Source organism: Panthera pardus, unplaced genomic scaffold, assembly GCF_024362965.1.
Source record: "Panthera pardus isolate Hobbes unplaced genomic scaffold, ASM2436296v1 HiC_scaffold_5, whole genome shotgun sequence".
NCBI classification, from domain to species: domain Eukaryota; kingdom Metazoa; phylum Chordata; class Mammalia; order Carnivora; family Felidae; genus Panthera; species Panthera pardus.
The window spans coordinates 8,455,306-8,474,952 of NW_026526980.1; the positions used below are offsets into that span (position 1 = coordinate 8,455,306).

General features: G+C 49.8%; 1 protein-coding gene across 4 annotated transcripts in view; it reads right to left on the reverse strand.

The window, feature by feature from the left end:
* The window catches only part of MYH11 (myosin heavy chain 11), a 123,060-nt gene extending 105,270 nt beyond the window's left edge, over nt 1-17,790 (reverse strand). For all 4 annotated transcript variants that reach the window (XM_019468674.2, XM_019468672.2, XM_019468678.2 and 1 more), the window contains exons 1-2: nt 17,672-17,790; nt 1,412-1,773 (exon numbers count right to left, since the gene is read on the reverse strand). In XM_019468674.2, the coding sequence (XP_019324219.1) occupies nt 1,412-1,756 (345 nt within the window). In that variant the 5' untranslated portion in view covers nt 1,757-1,773; nt 17,672-17,790. The remainder of the gene's footprint in view (nt 1-1,411; nt 1,774-17,671) is intronic.
* Between the last annotated feature and the right edge of the window lie 1,857 nt (nt 17,791-19,647).

A 19,647-nucleotide genomic window follows, 5' to 3' on the forward strand; every position in this document is an offset into this window, starting at 1 on the left:
AAGAGGGTATTTTGGGGGGTTATAATGGAAATGTGGGAATGCTCGGTCTTGACTCATGCAGAAGAAAGAGCGAGCCACTAACCTATGTGCACAGGCTCGTAAATAGGTAAACATGTACCATAGTCACAGAGAAAGACCGAGAACATGGCAACATCTTATCAGTTTGTGATCTCTGGGCGAGGACTGGTTTCTGTGTCGGCTGTGCTTTTCAGAACTTTCTGAATCTCCTGCGATGAACGTGACTTAATTTCCTAATTAGGAAAAAAAGTCTGCAGAGCATTTTTATAGATGACAAGGGGTTTTTTTTTTGGTTTGGTTTGCTTTGGTAATTTTCACGCGGCAACATGTAAGGGACGGGGTCGGAGGGCACAATGATGAAGAGACTGTCTTTGCCAATTTGCAAATGATCCAAGAAACAAGACCCTAACAACGGCATAACCAGCAGTAACACCGAGCGTTGTGAGCGCTGACAATGTGCCCAGAGGCGTGACAAGTGCTTTCTTTTCAGCGTAACCCACTCCGTGAGGACGGTAGTCTTGTTGCATTCATTTCATAGAGAAGGCAACGAAATGCCCGAGAAATGAAGTAACTCACCCAAGGGATCGGCATGCCCTTTCCGAGAGGCAAAGAGACCGCGTCTAACCCGGAGGGCCCTCTGCCCAGCAGTTGAACACCAGGGGGCCACCGAGGTCCCTTTTGCTCCGGAGAGTGGGTCCAAACCCACAAGGAACCTGCACACCCCCTGAGTCACGTCGTCCCCCATCATCTATCCCAGGCTGCCCCACAGGACTTCCTGCGGGGACAGAAGTGTGCTATGCAACGCAGCAGCCACCAGCCTCAGGTGGCGGTCGAGCACTGGATATTGGCCAGTGCCACCAAAGAGATGCATTCTGACTTCTAAGGAACTTGCATCTAAATTTAGTTAGCCGCAGGTTGCCGATGGCTACCACCGTGGACAGGGCAGCTCTGGTCTGCACGGCCGACCCAGAGGAGTCCCGGGTCCAATCTAGGTATTCCCATTTGTGACAGGGAAGGCCTCCGCAGAACCTAGCCAGACGCCCAGGTCGCCTCCCGCCTGGCTGCCCAGGGGGTCCAGCCTTCCTAAGAGGTTTCGCGTACCTCGTCACCTCCAAGATGTCCCTTGGCACGTCGCATGTGGGGTCACGTGCCATCTCTGCACTTCCTTCACAGGCGGCGGGGGGAGGGGAGTATTCCCATTTCACCTACAGGTAAACTGAGGCTTTGGTGAGTGGCAGCATTTTCTGGTGTCACCGAACTAAGTGGGGTGGGGCTGAGGTCTGGACCCAAGTCTGAACGATCCCACGTCACCATGGGGCCCCTCTCCAACGAAACTTTCCCCCTCCCAACCCGTAGGCCTGCACGAAGGGACTGGCTGTCCCAAGATACTCACGTAGATGAGCCCGGAGAAGTACCTCTCCCTCAGGTTGTGCAGCACAGAGGCCTCATTGAGGCACGTCAGCTCTGCCATGTCCTCCACCTTGGAGAATTTGGGCGGGTTCATCTTCTGGATGTCATCTTTGCCGACCGTCACCTTCTTGCCATTCTCCACCAGCTCCACGATCACCTCGTCCCCTTTCTCCTCCTTGATGCTGGCTGCCTCGAAGCCCTGCTTCTCTGAAGGGACCCAGACCAGCTTCTTGGCGGCCCAGTCGGCCTGGGCCACTGGGCTGTTGACGAAGTTTTTGTCCACAAAGAGGAACTTCTCATCATCGCTGAGCTGGCCCTTCTGCGCCATGGTGCCTGGTTGGTCCCCTGTGGAATAAAGCGACAGCATCAGTATTGGGCCAGAGCCGAGCCCCAAAGACGGTTGAAGCCCTTGCCTCGCATGCCTAGGGAACATTCCGCCAAGTAGGAGGATGTTCCCTGCGGTATGTTTATGTGGCCAAAGAATGGAAACAACTCAAAGTCCCTCATGAGAGGGTCTGCATCATTGCCTATTGTCAGCCATCATGGCACCGGATCCACAAACCACGTTATTTTCATGCGACAAGATACTACTATCCAGGGGTCTCGAAGCAAGAATTAGGTCTACGTGCGTGGACATCCAAAGATGTCCCCGTCTTACTGTTTACTATAAAAATCAAAGAGAGGCGTTCTTCAAATAGTTAAGCCCAGAGATACCATAGGATCCAACAATTCCATTCCCAAGTGTAAACCCAAGAGGAAAGAAGACAGACGTCCACACAAAACCTCGTAGCGAATGTTCACAGAAGCATTCCCCACAATGGCTAACACAGGGAAGGAACCAAGGTGTCCGTGGACAGATAGAACGGATAAATAAAATGCGGTCTATCCATGCAGTGGAATATTATTCAGCCTGAAAAAGGACAGAAGTACTGATCCATGCCGCACCACGGAAGAATCTCAAAAAAATTACGCCAAGTCAATCCAGTCGCAAGGTGTCACAGACTGTATGATGCCCTTTATATGAAATGTCCACAACAGGCAGATCCACAGAGATTCAAGTAGATTGGTGGTTGCCAGGGCCTGGGAGAGTGACAGCTAAGGGGTACAGGGCTTTTTTAGGGGTAATGGCAATGTTCTGGAATTTATTGTAGCTGCAGACGTACAGCTTTGTGAATATGCTAAAAGCCATTCAATTGTACCATTTAAATGAGTGAATTACATGGCACGAGAATTGTATCTCAGTAAAGCTTTTAAAAAAATGAAATAAAGGGGAGAGTGTAAACAGTAGGTATAATACCCCATTTTTATTTTAAAGTATTTAGAATACAAGGCACCTGGGTGGCTCAGTTCGTTAAACGTTCAACTTCAGCTCAGGTCATGATCTTACAGTTCGTGGGTTCAAGTGGCACATTTGGCTCTCTCTCTCTCTCCTGTCAGCACAGAGCCTGCTTCATTCAGATCCTCTGTCTCCCTCTCCCTCTGCCCTTCCCCCTTTCAACTCTCGCTCTCTCGAAATAAACATTTAATAAAGAAAAAAAATAAAATATTTAGAATAATACAGGCAAAAAAAAATGGAGAAATATGCACTTGAGTATAAGTGTGAGGGGCCTTTCACTTTCTTTTTTAAATGTTTATTTTTGAGAGAGAAAGAGAGAGCGCACAAGTTGGGGAGAGGTAGAGAGAGAGGGACAGACCATCTGAAGCGGGCTCTGTGCTGACAGCTGAGAGCCAGATGTGGGACTCAAACTCACAAACCGCGAGATCATGACCTGAGCTGAAGTCGGATGCTCAACCGACTGAGCCACCCAAGCACCCCTGGGATTTTCACTCTCTATCATTTTTTCCCAGTTTTTTCCATCATGGTAAAATATACGTAGCACAAAATTTGCTATCGACCATTTTTAAGGGTCACTGCAGTTCAGCGGCATGAAGTGCATTCATACTGGGGTGTAACCGTCACCCCCATCCACCTTGAGAACTTTTTACATCGTGCAGAACTGCAACCCTGTCCCCAGGAAACACTAACTCCCCACTCCCCTCCCCTGGCCCCCGGCAACCAGCATTCTACTTCTCTAGGACTCTGCCTGCCCTAAGTTCCTCGTACAAGTGGTGTTTGTCTTTTGGTGACTGGCCTCAGCATCATGTCCTCAGAGTTCATCTAGGCTGGCAAATGTGTCAGAATTCCCTTCCTCTTCAAGGCGGAATACTATTACGCAGGATGTATACACCCTATTTGGCTCCTCCATTGGTTTGTTGATAGGCGCCTGACTGGCCTCCATGTTTTAGCTATTGTGAATAATGCTACTATGAACATGGGTATACTTTTAATTATGTATTTTTACTGTCTTTGTAGCTTTTTAATTTTTCAAAGTGTTTACTTTTGAGGGAGAGACAGAGAGTGAGTGGGGGAGGAGGAGAGAGAAAGGGAGACACAGAACCCGAAGCGGGCTCCAGGCTCCGAGCCATCAGCACAGAGCCCGACGCAGGGCTCGAACTCCTGAACCGTGAGATCATGACCTGAGCTGAAGTTGGGACGCTCCACCGACTGGGCCACCCAGGCGCCCCTACCGTATTTGGGGTTCCCTAATTTTTTGTTAAACTTATGATCAACGAAAATCGGGTTTGTTTGTTTGTTTGTTTTTTACAAAAAGCTTCCAACGGCCACTACACATGAGAAAAAGGTGCTCGACCTTGCCAGTAAAGGAAGAATCTGAAAGCAGTGAGATGTTGACTTTCTCCTATCAGCTTGGCTGAGATGAAAACTATCAGTAATTCCCGGTGTTGTCAGGCGTTGGAGGGGCTGGGCCTCTGCACAGGCCACCCTTATGGATGGAAAAACCTTAACATCTCTGCAAACCCTTTCACGTGCAATTCCATTGCTAGGAGTTCAGCCTAAGGCAATAGACAAGGGCTAAGAGACGCACAAGGATGTGGCTTGCGTTTATGCCAAAATTTCACCCTTTTCTTTTAACCTATTCATCCAAGGGCCACTTCCATGCCATAAAATTCTCTCGTTGTAAACGTACAATTCAATGACTTCTAGCAAATTTACAGACTTGTGCATCTATCACTACAATGAAATTTGGAACATTCCCATGACCCCAAAAAAGGCATCCCTTGTGCTGGTCTGCCCACATTCCCCGTTTCCATCCCCAGTCCCTGGCACCCACTCATCTACTCTCTGTCTCTAGGGCTTTGTCTTTCCTACACATTTCCTATCAATGGAATCATACAATAGGTGACCACTGATTGTGCAAAGATATTCATGATGTATGTCCAAGTTAAAATTATGTACAGGGGCACCTGGGTGGCTCAGTTGGTTAAACGTCCAACTCTCAGGTCATGATCTCTCGGCTGGGAGAATGAGCCCCACGTCGGGGCTCTGTGCTGAGCACAAAGCGTGGAGCCTACTTGGAATTCTCTCTCTCCTTCTCTCTCTCTCTCTCTGCCTCTCACCTCCTCCCACGCTCACGCACACACGCTCTCTCTCAAAATAAACATCGAAAGATGTTTTAACAATTATGTATAAATAGAAAAACAGACAAACCTCAAAAGCATTACACAGAGCCAAAGAAGCCAGACCCAAAAGTCTCAATGACTTCACTGACCTACAAGTCAAGAAACGGCAAAACCACTACAGCAGAAAGCAGATCAGTAGTTAGCTGCCAGCACAGGGAGGGGAATGGGCTGCCAAGAGGCACAAAGGAACTTTCGGAGGAGGGAGGAACATTTTCTATATTCTGATCATGGTGGTGATTACACATCGGTACGTATTTCTCAAAACTCACTGGGCTGTATGTACACTTAAAAGCCAGTGAATTTTTTAAAAAATGGTGAGTTTTACTGTATGTAGATTATATTGTAATAAAGCTGATTGAAATATTTATAATAATAAATATATTTATAATTATATATGTGTGTGTGTGTGTGTGTGTGTGTGTGTGTGTGTGTGTATACATATTTAAAAGTCTACAACACTGAGCCTGGCTGGCTCAGTTGGTGGAGCTTGCGACCCTTGATCTCAGGGCTATGAGTTTGAGCCCCACGTTGGGTGTAGAGATTACTGAAAAAATTAGTCTAGAATATTGTATGCTAAAATATTAAACTATGGTTCTATCTGGTCCAATATGGCAGAGTTTGAACATTAGTAAGAAAAATAAAGCAAAGAATGGAGAGATGAATACGTTTAAACCCATGAGGCATGATGATTAAAATAAATTTTAAAGGCCAGCCAGGTAAGATGCTGGGGAACCAAGACGTTATTTTGCAAACTGGTAACGAATGGGGGGCGGGGAGGGAAGCAAAACCTTGATTCTGACTTCCCTTAGTTCCTCGAGGTCACTAAGTAATTGACAAAGAAAAGTCTGTATGTACAACTCCAAGTCAGTGACCGTCCTCTCCACATGAGGAGCCCATTCTTCCTCCCACCGTCTGGATGTGTTCACGAGGCAGGTGCTGAGGCAACAGACTCTTAATGTTCTGTCTAGCAGCCCGTTCCAGACCATTCCTGCAGGAGCTGCCCCTGCCCTAGTAACATTTGCTGCCAGCCAGCTCCTCCCACCTGCCCCAGCGGTCCTCCCCCACCCACTGCTGCTGTGCCTCCAGGAACTAAAACATAGGCTGAGTTAGGATGTATGGCCACCAGGACATACTGTGTGGTTGACGCCCTACTTCAGCAGAGAAGAATTCACAGCTCCTGTGAGTTCACCAAAATAACCCCCACATCTCACTAATGGGCAGCCAACTCCTGAGACACAGACTACAAGGCAGGAAAGGACAGGCAAGTACTCCGACCGCCCCTCTTCTCCTTCAGGGGTGAAAATAACAATGATAAGAAACTGATAAGCTCAGAGGGAGTGGTTACTTTTCCCCTGAGTCATGATCTAGTAGCTCATTTTTAACAAGATGGAGAAATGAGCAAATTATTCCCCAAATCTGAATAATCACTTCATCATTCAAAAGGAGTGAAACGAAGAATTGCAGACAGACACATGGCCCTGGATTTAACAATCACATTACCTGCATTTTTAAATTCTTACGGGTTTTGCTTAGGACATCATCCCAAGAGCATCCCACTCCCCCCACCAAAACCTCACTTTAAACTGACGTTAAAAAAATACTCCCGTCTAGGGCACCTGGGTGGCTCAGTCATCAAGCGTCTGACTTCGGCTCGGGTCATGATCTCACAGTTCATGAGTTCGAGTCCCACGTCTTGAGCTCAAGCTCAAGCCTGGCTTCTCTCTCTCTCTTTCTGCCTCTCTCTCTCCCTCTGCCCCTCTTGGGATGCTCTCTCTCTCTCTCTCTCTCTGCCCCTCTCTCACTTGCACCCACGGATTGGCATTTTTAACAAGTTCCTGGGTGATGATGAGGAATGTGGGTCTGGGGTCTATACTTTCAGACCCACGGTGTAAGATGAAAAGTTGATAGAGCACTTTACCATGGATACATCAGGAGGGGGTCACCTAAACGTGTTAATCAACATTAACCATCACAGTAAGGAGTTGATCAGAACGATGTGCCCCCAGATGGGATGCCATAGAAAGTGCCTCTACCACCAAGGAAATATTCTTCCAGAAATGAAAAGGGGTGGGGATGGGGGCCAAAGCGGGCAGAGCCTCTGGGTCCAACACCCCAGGAAACGCGAGGCACAGGGAACACACTACATACTGTCATGGGGGGAAGGCGGGGGGTGCAATGAAATCCACAGGCGGGAAAGCATAAGACAAATGACTCCATTTCTTTAAGAACATACAGAAAAAAAAGGAGAGAAATTTATAAACTAGAAGCAGGGGGCGAGGGGGTTTTGAGACGCAGAGGAAAAGCGGGAGATGAAGACAAAGCCCAGTTTGATCATTACCAAAGTGGAGCGCTAGGTGCCTGGGGGGGTGTCCTAGTGACCTCTCTACTTGGGCATGTGTTGGAACGTTTTCACAATGAAAAAGTCAAACAAGGACAATAAAAGACTAACAGGGAGAGAGGAAGGGGAAGAAACACACATTCTCTCCCCACAACGCACACATACAGGGCAAATCAGAAGCAAGGGCAATTTCACATTTTTAAAAAGCCACCCCTGGGGCTCCCGGGTGGCTCAGTCGGTTGACCTTCTGACTTCGGCTAAGGTCACCATCTCACGGTTCATGAGTTCGAGCCCCACACCAGGCTCTCTGCCATCGGCACAGAGCCCGCTTTAGATCCTCTGTCCCCCTCTCTCTCTATCCCTCCCCTGCTTGCGCTCTCTCAAAAAAATAAAGAAACCTTAAAAAAATAAAATAAAATAAAAAGCCACCCCTCACATGGAAAGTTTTGAGAAAGTGAATGCGGTTGTAAGAAAAAACAAAGTCCCGACCCATGCCTCCAGAAAGAAAAATGTAGGAGATAATCAAGAAAAATCAAACATTAACACAATATCCTTTATATTAGGGAAACTGTTAAATTCTTCGGTGTGACAATGGCACTGTGGTTCCACCTATTTAGGGTCCCTTCCGGGGCGCCTGGCTGGCTCAGTCAGAAGAGCACGCAACTCTTGATCTCGGGGTCATGAGTTCGAGCCCCACCCTGGGCGTAGAGATCACTTAAATGAGTAAACTTTTAAAAAGTATTTAGGGTGCCTTCTTTTCAGAGCCAGTGGGAAGGAGTTGTAGCTGAACTAACAAACCTGGGGTTGAGGGATGGGGTGCCTCAGGTGGGTTAAGCTGTTCCATTGACTTCTGCACGCTTGGCCTTTTTCTTTAAAAGGAAAAATGCTACTGTATCACCTGCGTGCCACTGTCTTCCGTGTGTAAGGCCTATCGCTGTCACACGCCTCCCACTTGGCCCGTAGGTCATTGCCGGGGCCAAGTCTTCTGAATACCAGCAGGGGAAGTCAACACTCACAGCGGGGTCAGCAAGTAACATCAGCACGCTGTTGGGAATCTCGCATTACGGTCAGCTCCCCCTAACAGATACGGACACAGAGGCCCAGAGAGGTGACGGCATCTGCCTGAGGTCACACAGCTCAACGGTAAGAGACCCAGGTTCTGAGCCCACGTCTGATTCCACAGCCCCTGCCCTTCTGCCTCCCACGTGAGCCCAAAGGGCTTGGCAGAAGCTCGACGGAGAATTTGCAATAAATGAACCGACCCTAGCAGGTACCCAACACAGTGCCTCACGTGCACATTTGAACCAAGAAGGCAAACGCAAAAAAGGACATACTACGTGATTCTGTTTATAGGAGGGTTCAAAACCAAGCAAAAATGTCCCTATGGTGACACAAGTCAGATGTCTCAACTGGAAGAACAGAAGCCGAGGGGGGCTTACGGGGCTGATGTTCTGCTGCCTTTTTTTTTTTTTTTAAGTTTATTTATTTATTTTGAGAGAGAGTGGGAGAGGGGCAGAGAGAGAGGAACAGAGAGAAAATCCCAAGCAGGCTCTGCACTGTCAGCTCAGAGCGCAACCTGGGGCTCAAACTCCCAAACCTGGAGATACGACTGGAGTGGAAATCAGGAGTTGGACACTTAACCCGCTGAGCTACCAAGGCGTCCCCGTGCACTTTTCTGATACAAAGTATATACTTCCATGAAAACTTCTGGTTTCCTTTTTTCTTCTTTATGCTAAAACACACATTACATAAAATTGACCACCTTAACCATTTGAGTGCACAGTTCAGTAGTGTTAAGTACACTTCTGTTAGTGTGCAATGAAACATTTTTAAAATAGTACCAAGGGGAACCTGGGTGGCTGAGTGGGTTAAGCATCCAATTTCAGCTCAGGTCATGATCTCACGGTTGGTGGGTTCGAGCCCCGCATCGGGCTGTCTGTTGTGAGCACAGAGCCCACTTCGGATCCTCGGTCCCCTAACCGCGCCCCCCCCCACCGGTTCAATCACTCACTCAATCAATCAACTAAAAATTATAAAAATTATAAAATAGTTTCTAAATATACTCAAGAGGGCTGAGGGGAAAGTTCTGAGCAACATGTCAATGAACTGGGTTCCTTCTAATTGCAATGTTGGTCAGCTGCCTTAAAAGTCAGAAAAACACCAAAAAACACAACAGAAAAATACAAGGACACAGGAATCCCCATTGCCAGGAACTCTGTCTAATCTAAGAATCAAAAACACAAACAAGACCGAGTGTAAAGAGTCCGTCTCTGTCCAAAAAAGGAGACAGAGAAGCTGGCTGGCTTCCTCAAGGCTTTGCTGTTTCTAACAGTTACGATGCACGAAATCTGCTTTGGTCACAGGCAAGAGGAAGCCTGGCTTCACCCGAGAACAGCATTTCCCAGAGTGTGCTCCCTGGAACCCTAGTCCCTTGAAATATTAAGGGGTGGGGGTTGGGTGGGATTCAGGGAGATTGAAATACTCTTCGAAAGAAAACGACTCTGTGGTTAAATCTACTGGCAAAGTGCTCCCTCCCCCCACCCCCGCCCCACCCACATCCCCACCCCCCACCTGTGCATGGAAAGGCAGGACAATATCAGGACATCCAAGACTTTGGCAGGTCCTAAAACCCGAAAGCGATTTTACTCCTTTAGACCCAAGGCTCCCCAAAACATTTGGCCACAGACCTCTTTTCCCACCAAACACCAATGAAATCTCACAAATATGCCCTTGAGAAAATGTAGTGAGCCTAGCAAGTTAATAATATTAACATTAGTAATCAGAGCCGCTAAATCTTTATTGGGTACCAGCTATTGTCTCCTTTAATCCCCTCAGAAACACTATAGGGTACACCATCAACTCTGGTTTACAGAAGAGGATACGGAGGCACAGAGAGGTTAAGTAACTTGCCCATCATGGCACAGCCAGCTATGGTGGAATCTGAATAAAGGTATATTTTCAAGGTGATCTTTCCTGCTTTGTCTTCTTTGAAACAGGCAGAACATTTGAGGACAGGAAATACAGGCACACCCGAGAAACATCCTGCATCAGTGTAGAAGGCTCCGGATAATTTGGCTTAATCGTTATAAGGACGTGCCTCAGCATGCACCCAGAGCCTTGAGTTTTCAAAAATTTGGGATGGTGACAACCAGGTAAAAAAAAGTCCCAGGTGGGGCATTAGGGGAGGCACTGGGAGGAAGAAAATAAAAAGTAGCTTGCAAAATAACAGCAATGATCAGGGGCCCAGTTCCAGTCAGAGGACTCTCCTTGTGCTAAGTGGAAACAAAACCTGGTCTCCTGTTCCCTGCTGTGGTCCTTACTTCCAAGGAGGTTTTTCGTTTATGGTTTTTTTTTTAAGTTTATTTATTTATTTTGAGAGAGACAGAGAGCGAGAGAGAGACAAAGACAGAGAGCACAAGTGGGTGAAGGGCAGAGAGAGGGAGAGAAAGAGAGAATCCCAAGCAGGTTCCACACCACCAGTGCAGAGCCCGATGCGGGGCTTGAACTCACAGACCACGAGATCGTGACCTGAGCGGAAGCCGGACGCTTAACTGACTCAGCCACCCAGGCGCCCCTCAAATAGGGGTTTTCAATCCTGACACCATGGACGCTTGAGGCCGGTCAGTCTTTGTGGGGGGAGGGGCTGTCTTATGCATTCTAGGCTGTTTACAGCATCCCTGTCCTGTACTTACTAGATGCCAGTAGCTCCTCCCCTTGTCCGTTTCTTTTTTTTTTTTTAAAGTTTATTAATTTTTGAGAGAGACAGAGACAAAGTGCGAGCGGGGGAAGGGCAGAGAGAGACGAAGACACAGAATCCGAAGCAGGCTCCAGGCTCTGAGCTGTCAGCACAGAGCCCGACGCGGGGCTTGAACTCACGAACCATGAAATCATGACCTGAGCTGAAGTCGGACTCTTGAACCAACTGAGCCGCCTATGCGCCCCCAGCCCTGCCAGTTTTAACAACCCAAAGGCCTCTGGACATTGCCAGATGTCTCCTGGGGGGTGGGGCGACATCGTCCCCGGTGAGAACCACTGCTTTAGAAGAAAACCCAGGACTCTCTGCAGAAGACAGTTAAGGCCTGGAAGGCCAACTGCTGGAGGTGACACGGGGGCAGTGAACACATCCCAAGACAAAACGCAGACGCCCAGAGGTCGGGGGCTGAAGGGGCACCTGCAGGGGTATTAGGAAGGACAGATGGACACTAAGGACGCTTCAGGGATCGAGGGGTGCTCTCAAACTTTTTGATGAAAACAAAGGACTCTGTGGCTATGAGGTCAGCAACGTGTGACACAACACGGCTCAGTGTGTCCGCTGTGCACGCGGTCCTGATTTCCCCGCCAACACCACACAGCTTCATTCTTTCAGCACAAACAAGCCGTTCTTCAGCCTCTGTGAAACCACCCGGTTACAAGTCCCAGTTCTGCCACGAATTCACGGGGTGCCTGTGGCCAAGTCACTCTCCCCCTCTGAGCCTTGCATGTTTCATCTGGGGGAGAAAGTGGGCTGGCCTGACATTGACATTCTATGGGATCCGTGATTCCGTATCAAAGGGCTGGAATCGGACCACACAAGACCGTTCAGCTTGGTGTGTTTTAACATCAGCTTTATCTTCCCCAGAGGGACGCAGGGGTAAAAAGATCCTGCCCTTTCTGCTTCCGCACTAATAAAAAATGAATCAAATACCCCAGGGCCCGAATAGTATAGGATTTGCACATCATCACGCCTGGTCGACAGCTTCCCTGAAGACTTTATTGCCAAGGGGCCGGCTCAAGAGCTTGGACCACAGACACAAACCTAAGTGTCCCCAGGGGTCACGGGAGCAATTGGGCCGAGAGCCCTCTTACCCCGCCTAGAGATGGTGGTAGCTCCTTCACTCCAGCCGGGGTCACCTCATGAGTATGTGGACCCTGAACTTCCAGGCTTGCAGTCGACCCAGAAGTCTGACTTTAGGTGCGAAACAGCCGCCACTCAAGTTAAATCATCGCACAGTTTAAGCGCCCTCTGAGCCCGGTCTAGGACACAGTCCACCAGCTGGAAGGACCTCCGCATCGGAGAAACTAGTTCAAGTCCTGGGGCAGGTGTGGAAGGAGCCGGGCGTGTAGAGGGAAACAGGAGAGGGTCCAGGATCCTTACATGCATCAGTTCTCTCTGCCCCAAGCTGTCTGCATGAGACAATTGGATTCTAAATCTGTTATTGGTAATAGCCACCGTAATTACTGGGCCCCTTCTATTCATGGGGTATCGGGCCAGGCCATTTATTAAATACCCCAGCTCGCTATGTGTCCTAAGTGTTCAGCAAGGTGAGCATAATTTATTATTCCTGTAAGATTACAGAGGTCCTGGAAAGTAAACTAAATTAAAAGCCTTCCCTTGCAAAAGCTGGAGTCGGGATTTAAACCCAGATTCACCCGACGCCCAATCTACTCTTAGCAGAAAAGCTCTTGCTTGCTTCAAGGCCTGGCCCCCTCCGCACTCCCCCCATCAATCATACCACCCCCCACCTCCCCAGGGTGTGATCCCAAGGAAGCCCTACTTCACCTTAACAGGAAAAAGGCGAGCAGTGGACCATTTCACTGTTGCTTTGGGACATCTCCCCTGACTTAAATACTGTGTTTAAAGTAACTCCGGGGCACCTGGGTGGCTCAGTCGGTTAAGGGTCTGACTTCGGCCCCTCCCCGGCTCATGCTGCCTCTCTCTCTGTCTCTCAAAAATAAATATTAAGAAATAAATAAAGTAATTCCAGAAGGAAGTTTTTTAGTGAGTAGAGTGAAATTATTTTTCTCTCCTACCAAAAGAACTTGGTTAGCAAGAGACACGATATAGCTCCTATGAAGAACACTTTTGGGAAAGAGAGAACTGGTCATTTCCGGCCCTCAAAGCCCCAGGGTATTTTGTATCTTCCAGCCCTGGCATAACGTGCTTACAATTAATGTACAGTCTCGAATGTGACAGACATTTCTCAGTATCTATCCATTTTAAATGCACGTGCCCTCTGACTTGGCCATTGCATTGCTGGGAATTGATCTTACAGATAAATTCATGTAATTAGACAAAAATAGATATAGGATGTTCCCTGAAACACTCTAAGTGATGGGGAGCAGCTGGTATGTTTCCATAAGGGGTTATTTCAGTAAGAAGCTGTACTTTCCAATAATAGAGGATTATACAGCTGATTTTTAAACATGCCAAAACATGCCGGTAGAGAAAGATGTTGAAGATCTACAATTAAGTGGGGAAAAAAAGTCCTAATGTCCAGAATGCCAGTTTTTTTTTTTTTTTTCTGACAAAAAGGAAATTCGACGTAGCAAAGTTTTGGAAAGATACCCAAGAATACACTGACCGTGATTACACCTAGGGGGTAAGGAAGAATCGAGAGGGCAAGGAGGAAGGGGCTCAGGGAGACAGGCATTCTACGAGGAGACGGGGACTGGCAATCGTGACCCCAGATCAGGACCCAGCGGCCTCAGACCGGGGCCCCTTTTGAGATTCTACGTCATCTGCTCCACGGTTCGCTTCACCAGGGGAAGGAAGGAACGGGTATAGTAATGGGGCAAGTTCAAGCCTGCATGAGTGAGCAGGGGTCGAGTCCTGCGGGCCCTTTCTTGGGGACTTTGATGAGGGCTGTTCCATCCAAACCCTCGAATCACTAATGCAGGTTCAAGGTACGGGACTCCCCCGTGCAGGAGCAGTGGACAGCACTAGCTAGTTCCTCCCTCACCTGAGCCTTACAAAATTCCTGCAAATTCCCGCTTGGCCTTCTCCGAACTCAGCCTTTCCTCCAACGTGTGGCCATGGCTCCACTGTTTAAAGGTCAGGGGAGGAGGGCAGAGAGACCCCAGGGAGCCAAAGAGCCACCTGAAAAGCCAGATAGGTTCCCATTCCTAGGAGAGCCCTTCCAGGATGCCATGATGGCCCGAAATGAATCACAAATGGGCCAGTAGAACTGGAATTTGCGATGTGCCTGGCGTAGGGGAGCAAGTGTGGCCATATTCAAGTAGAAGGTTCTAACTACCACCTTCATGCCAAATAGGGATTGGGATTATGGAGGCAGGACACAAAAGGAAAATAAGGGAAAAGATTCTCCTTTACAGAAAGGTCACACGATAGGCTTGCTGTGCCACATGAAGCACAATCCTTAAGGTCTCTGGGCACGTACGTGATAAATAATCGCCCACTGAAGTGAGGCAGAGGCCAGGCGATGCTACCCCCTTCGTGTGCATTATCCCACTTAATCCTCCCGACAGGGTAATCCCTTGGGCTCTAGAGTTACAAAGAGCTCTGCAGGATCCAGTCTTCCTCCTGGGCCAGTCAAGCTATCCTGAGCAAGTTATTCAGACCACAGTAGTAAAAAGGGGCCAACAACAATATCTCCTCCCAAGGGTTGTTGCGAAGATGGTAACATGATGCCAGTTAAGGGCTCAGCGTTGTCGACTGGCCAGCTCACCAAACATGAGCTATTCTCCCCACCCCACCCCCATTTTTCAGATGGGAAAACGGAGGTTTGTGAAGTCCGGTGTGGAGGATTTCCAAACTTGCTCATGACATTCTAGGATTCCAGCGGATTTAACAGCGGACTTGGTTTTCCGGAAAAATCTCACACGGATCTGATTTGAGAATTACGGAAATCCATTTCAATTTCCAACAGGGCGTCCGCCTGCTTGGCCCCGATGTGCTGAAGAAAGAAGAGACCCTTCCTCCTCCAAAATAAAACTGTCAAGAAAGGCCGTGTGAGTGCCCAGCGAGAAGGCACCCTTCTTCGAAACTGGAAGAATGCCCTCACCAAGAACCAAGTCTGCCAGCTCCTTGATCCTAGACATCAACAGCCTCCAGAACGTTCCCCTGCAGGTCCCTAAGATCAAAAGTCCTAATCTAACTGATTTAGTCAGTAATGAGCACCAAATGCTGAATAGGAGACCCAGGTCCTTGGAGGTGAATCAATTCGGATGGCGGTCGGTCAAGTCACGATTCTGACTGGCTGGTTTGGCCAAACCTTGGTGGGGCAGAGCTCCGGGAAGAGGGAACACAGAGGAGACCATGCCAGAGGAAGACACGGAATTAGGAGACTGTGGGGGCCTGCCCCGAATGAAGAGTGTTAGAGAAATTCGTTACAGGATTGGACAGTAATCCTTATGGTCTTGTGGAGCCTTGGAGTTAGTTAACTGCCACTGCGATATGGTCTGGCAAAGATAATCACCAGGTATTGTTTTCTACTCCTATCTTGGAAAGCAGTAGTTTAATAAACCCGAGTGGCTAAAAACATTTTTTGAATTAAAAAAAAAATTCCCAATAAGAGAGGAGCAGGGAAAAATAATCCTCCTTTCCTCCCAAATGTCTTCTCCTCCGGGCCCCTCCACTTGTTCCCAAATGGGAAGGACAAGGGCCAAGAAATCCCCCAGAGTCACGACCAACAAAGCTGTGTTACGACGCTAATTTGCAAGCGAGCCGGGTATGGCCTCATGGAAAACACTACCATACATGGCCATGTTTGCCTCAATCTCAGCCCTCGGACAGAAAAGTAATGGTAACAAATCCATAACAAATACCTTGTACGGAAGAACATGTCTATTTCAGATGCGAAAATAAAAAACCACGGTGTGTACCAGGCGAGCCCCAGAAGCTTCTTGGAGAAAGCTCGTCTAGTTCATGAGTTAGACTCTTGGGATGGCAGTCTACCCATCGGCCCCAGCTAGATTACCACACCACCAGGGGACAAACGGTGCGTTTTATTTTAAATTCCCAAAAGGTCAGCTTATGTTTTCTCCAGAGAGAAGATGATAAACCCTTGCTTTCCGGAAGCATGTGGTCCCCCCAGAAACTTGACTCCAAAAGACGTTTTGTTCATGGTAAAGACAAAAGGTGGTGGGTCAAGATCACATAGCCTTGGTATCAGACAGACCCAGGAATGGATTCCACCACTTGCTAGCTGTGTGATGCTGGGCGAGTTACTTAACCTCCCTGAGCCTCAGCTGCCTTTTGACTAAACAGTCATCATGGTGCCTCCTTAAAAGGTTATTGCAACATTTAGATGAGATAAATTAAATCAAACACTGCTACAGTGCCTGGTACATAAGTATCCCATCAGTGGTGGCTATCTCAATGGAAAAGCACCAAGGGAAGACTTCCTTCCACAGAAATTCAACCTCCTATTTTACACCTTGCCATCCAATGCCTTTCAGCCCAGCATCTTCCAGTTCCCTCTCTGTAAAAACAAAACAAACAAAACAGAAAAACCTCTCCATTGGTATCTTTAAGGAAACTAAACCAATCGAGAAGACGAAGCAAAACACAACTATGCAAATCGGTTTACTAACAATCCACCTGCCTTCCCTTGGCCAAACCCTGGCCACTTAACCATTTAATCTCTTAGTTCTTAACACTGTAACCAAACCCTCTCCTTGGGTTTCTAACTATTTTCTCTAACGTCTTGATAAGCATAGCTTTGAATGGCGCCCTTCCTCAGGCAGCAAAATCCCCACCAGCTCTCTGTGCAGGGGGAAAACTGAAACAGACATCAGCCAGACTTTTTCTCACTTTGGTCCACTTTGTGGGGACGTTCAGAGCAACATGGGTGCCAGCTACTCACAGGAAACCCCAGGGCACTCTTACTTAACACACCTGCAGGTCATGGATGCAAATCGAAACTGTCTCATCTGCCTGGGTATTTGAAGCCCTTGGGGTCAACCTGGATAAGATTTTTTTTTTTTTTTTAACTTTGGAATGGGGGAGGGGAGTCTGGAAGAAAACTGGGCTGTGATAAATCAACTGCATCATAACCAGCCCTCCCTCTCTAGGGTGATCAACAAACACATCCTCTAAACTGATGAAAAACGCACTCCCCTTTCTGCGAAGCATCTGCCCACGTGTTTTTCACTGATTTAGCATGTTTTCAACAGAATTAAGCCAGGCTTCCAAATCCACTCAGAGCGTTACTTTGCCCGCCTCTGTGATTGGAAATGACTTTCTAGGGAAGTTCAGCTGTACTTTATCTGTGCCTAGAATAAAAGTTAGAAGCCAATGGAAGCTGCTCCTCTGAGATTTGAAGGGATCACATCTCCCAGATGTGTCTCATAAGAATCATCTGGGAGTCCTCCTTTTTTTTTAAGTACATTTTTTCTGGAGATTCAAGTGTAACTGGAGGTGAGCCCGGAATTTCTGTCTTTAACAAGTACCCCCAAGGTGGCACTTCTGGTTGGCCACCTGGGGAGATGGAGGTTTGGGGAAAACCTAGGTTGATGAAGCAGAGAAATGAAAACTGTGAATCCCCACCTCCTCACCAGAGTCCTTGACCGGATGACAAGGATGGCAACAGAAACACCTTGCTGCTCCCCAGGCCCTGTAGGATGACCCCTACCCAGCTGCCCACCCCCCAGTGCCACCCTACTTACAGATCTCCAACTGGGGGGACAGCGGAGAAGAAACCGGGTGGAGAGCTCAGATCTGGCACACCTCCCAGGCAGGGGCGTCCAAATCTCCCGGCTCGCCCGGGAAGCCTCTCTTTATAGACCCGGAGCTGCCCCCGGTGGGAAAGAGGAGGCGGCCCGGGGGGAGGAGGGGGGAGGGTCCCAGGCTGCTGGCTCCGCAGCGCCCCCTGCAGGGCCCGGGAAGCGCGGCGTTTTGTGCCGTTCCTGGCCTCACCTGCGGCGGCGCTGGGACAGGGGCGCACACGTGGCGGGGACCCAGGGGGCTGTGGCGCTCCCCGCAGAAGAGTTCGGGCCGGTGTCTCACACCGCACCCCCCCCCCCAACCCGGCTCTGGGACACTCACCGAGGCTATGATTCCCAGAGCAAGGGGCCGAGCGATCAGCGTCTGGGAGCGGGGAGGGGAGTTGCTTGAGAAGGTCTCCCTTCAGTCAGTGCACGACCCCGATTTTAACCGCTTCCTTCCCCTCGGAGGGGGCAAATGTGGGGGTCTGAATTGCCACCTCCCAGCCCCGCTCCCCCTTTTATTCGCCATCCAGTGCCTGGAAAGGGGGCCGGCCGCACTGCATGAAGGGTAGAGGAAGGGGATTTTTTGAACTTTGCAAAGTGCAAGGCAGGAGCCCCCGACGGCTGGGAATCGTTTGGGAAGGGGAAGTTTTTATTTTTCCCAACTTGCTATTCCACCTCCACCCACAAGAAAAAGTGGGGGGTGGGGGTGGGGACCCAACAACCTGCTGCAGGGACTTGAGGCCCGGATGTGCCATTCGCTGACTGCCTGACCTCAGGCGAGTCACTTCCCTGCTCTGAGCCTCAGTCTCTGCAGCGGAAAAATGGGTGTGTGTGTGTGTGTGTGTGTGTGTGTGTGTGTGTGTGTGTGTGTGTCGGGGAGGGTATATTTATGTAACTTTCAAGGTGTGAGTCAGGATGCAAAGAGAAAGTGGGTGCGACCCTGCCCTTGCAAGTTCCCAACTCTTCTTCCCCCGCCCAAGAAGTTCCTGCAAATGAAGAAGCTGCTTAAAACTTCACCCCTGCTCCCCTCTCTCTTAGGACCCCTCCCCCCCCTTCTCTGCCTGTGTCTGTCAATCTGTTCGTCTCTCTCGCATACTTCTGATGGCAGTGACTCTCCATCACTCTTTCTTCCTGCCTTGCGGTCACTCTGCATGTCTCTGTCTCTCACTTTCTCCTCTGTCTCCCTCTGCCTCTGGCCTGTGTCTCTCCCGACCTCTCCCGCGGTCTCTGGCTTTGTGTCTCTCCCGGACGTCTCCCACTGTCTCCCTCTATCTCTGGCCCTGCGTCTCTGGCTCCGGCTCTCCGTCGCCGGCTCTCTCCCCGGCTCTCCGTCTTCTCCCGGGCTCTGTCGCCCGCACGCACACAGGCCATAAAAGGAAGCCGAGGCGGTGGGCTGGCCCCGCGCCAGGCCGGGGACCCGCGCGCCCCGCTCCCCGCCCCGCACGGGCCCCGGGTCCCCGGGCAGGTCCTCCCTCCGCGGGCGCGGCGGGGGGCGCTGGGCGGGCGACAACCCAAAAAGGGCAGGCGCGGGCGCCTTCCTGCAGGAATCCCCAGCGCCGCATACCAGCCCGGGGCTGCCCGCTCCCCCTGACTAAATATGGTGCGGAGCGGCCTCCCGGCGCGGCGGGCGCGGGGGAGGGCGCGCTGCCTCCGGCCGCTGCGACTGCGCCGCGCGGGCCCACGTGGGCCCCAGCTACTCCCAGCCACAGGGCTTGGGGAGGGGGTCGGAGGAGCTGGGAAGACCCCCGCCGGGCTCCCGGCTTCGTACGCACCCCACCTAGGTCCACAACCCCTCCCTGGGTAACCGGATCGGATGGGGGAGGGGGCTTGCCTGATCACCCCCATTTTGCAGGTGAGAAAACTGAGGTCCCAGAGCAGCGAAGAGATTTGCCCAGGCTCCCGATGGGACTGGAGCCCACCGTTGCCATGATTCG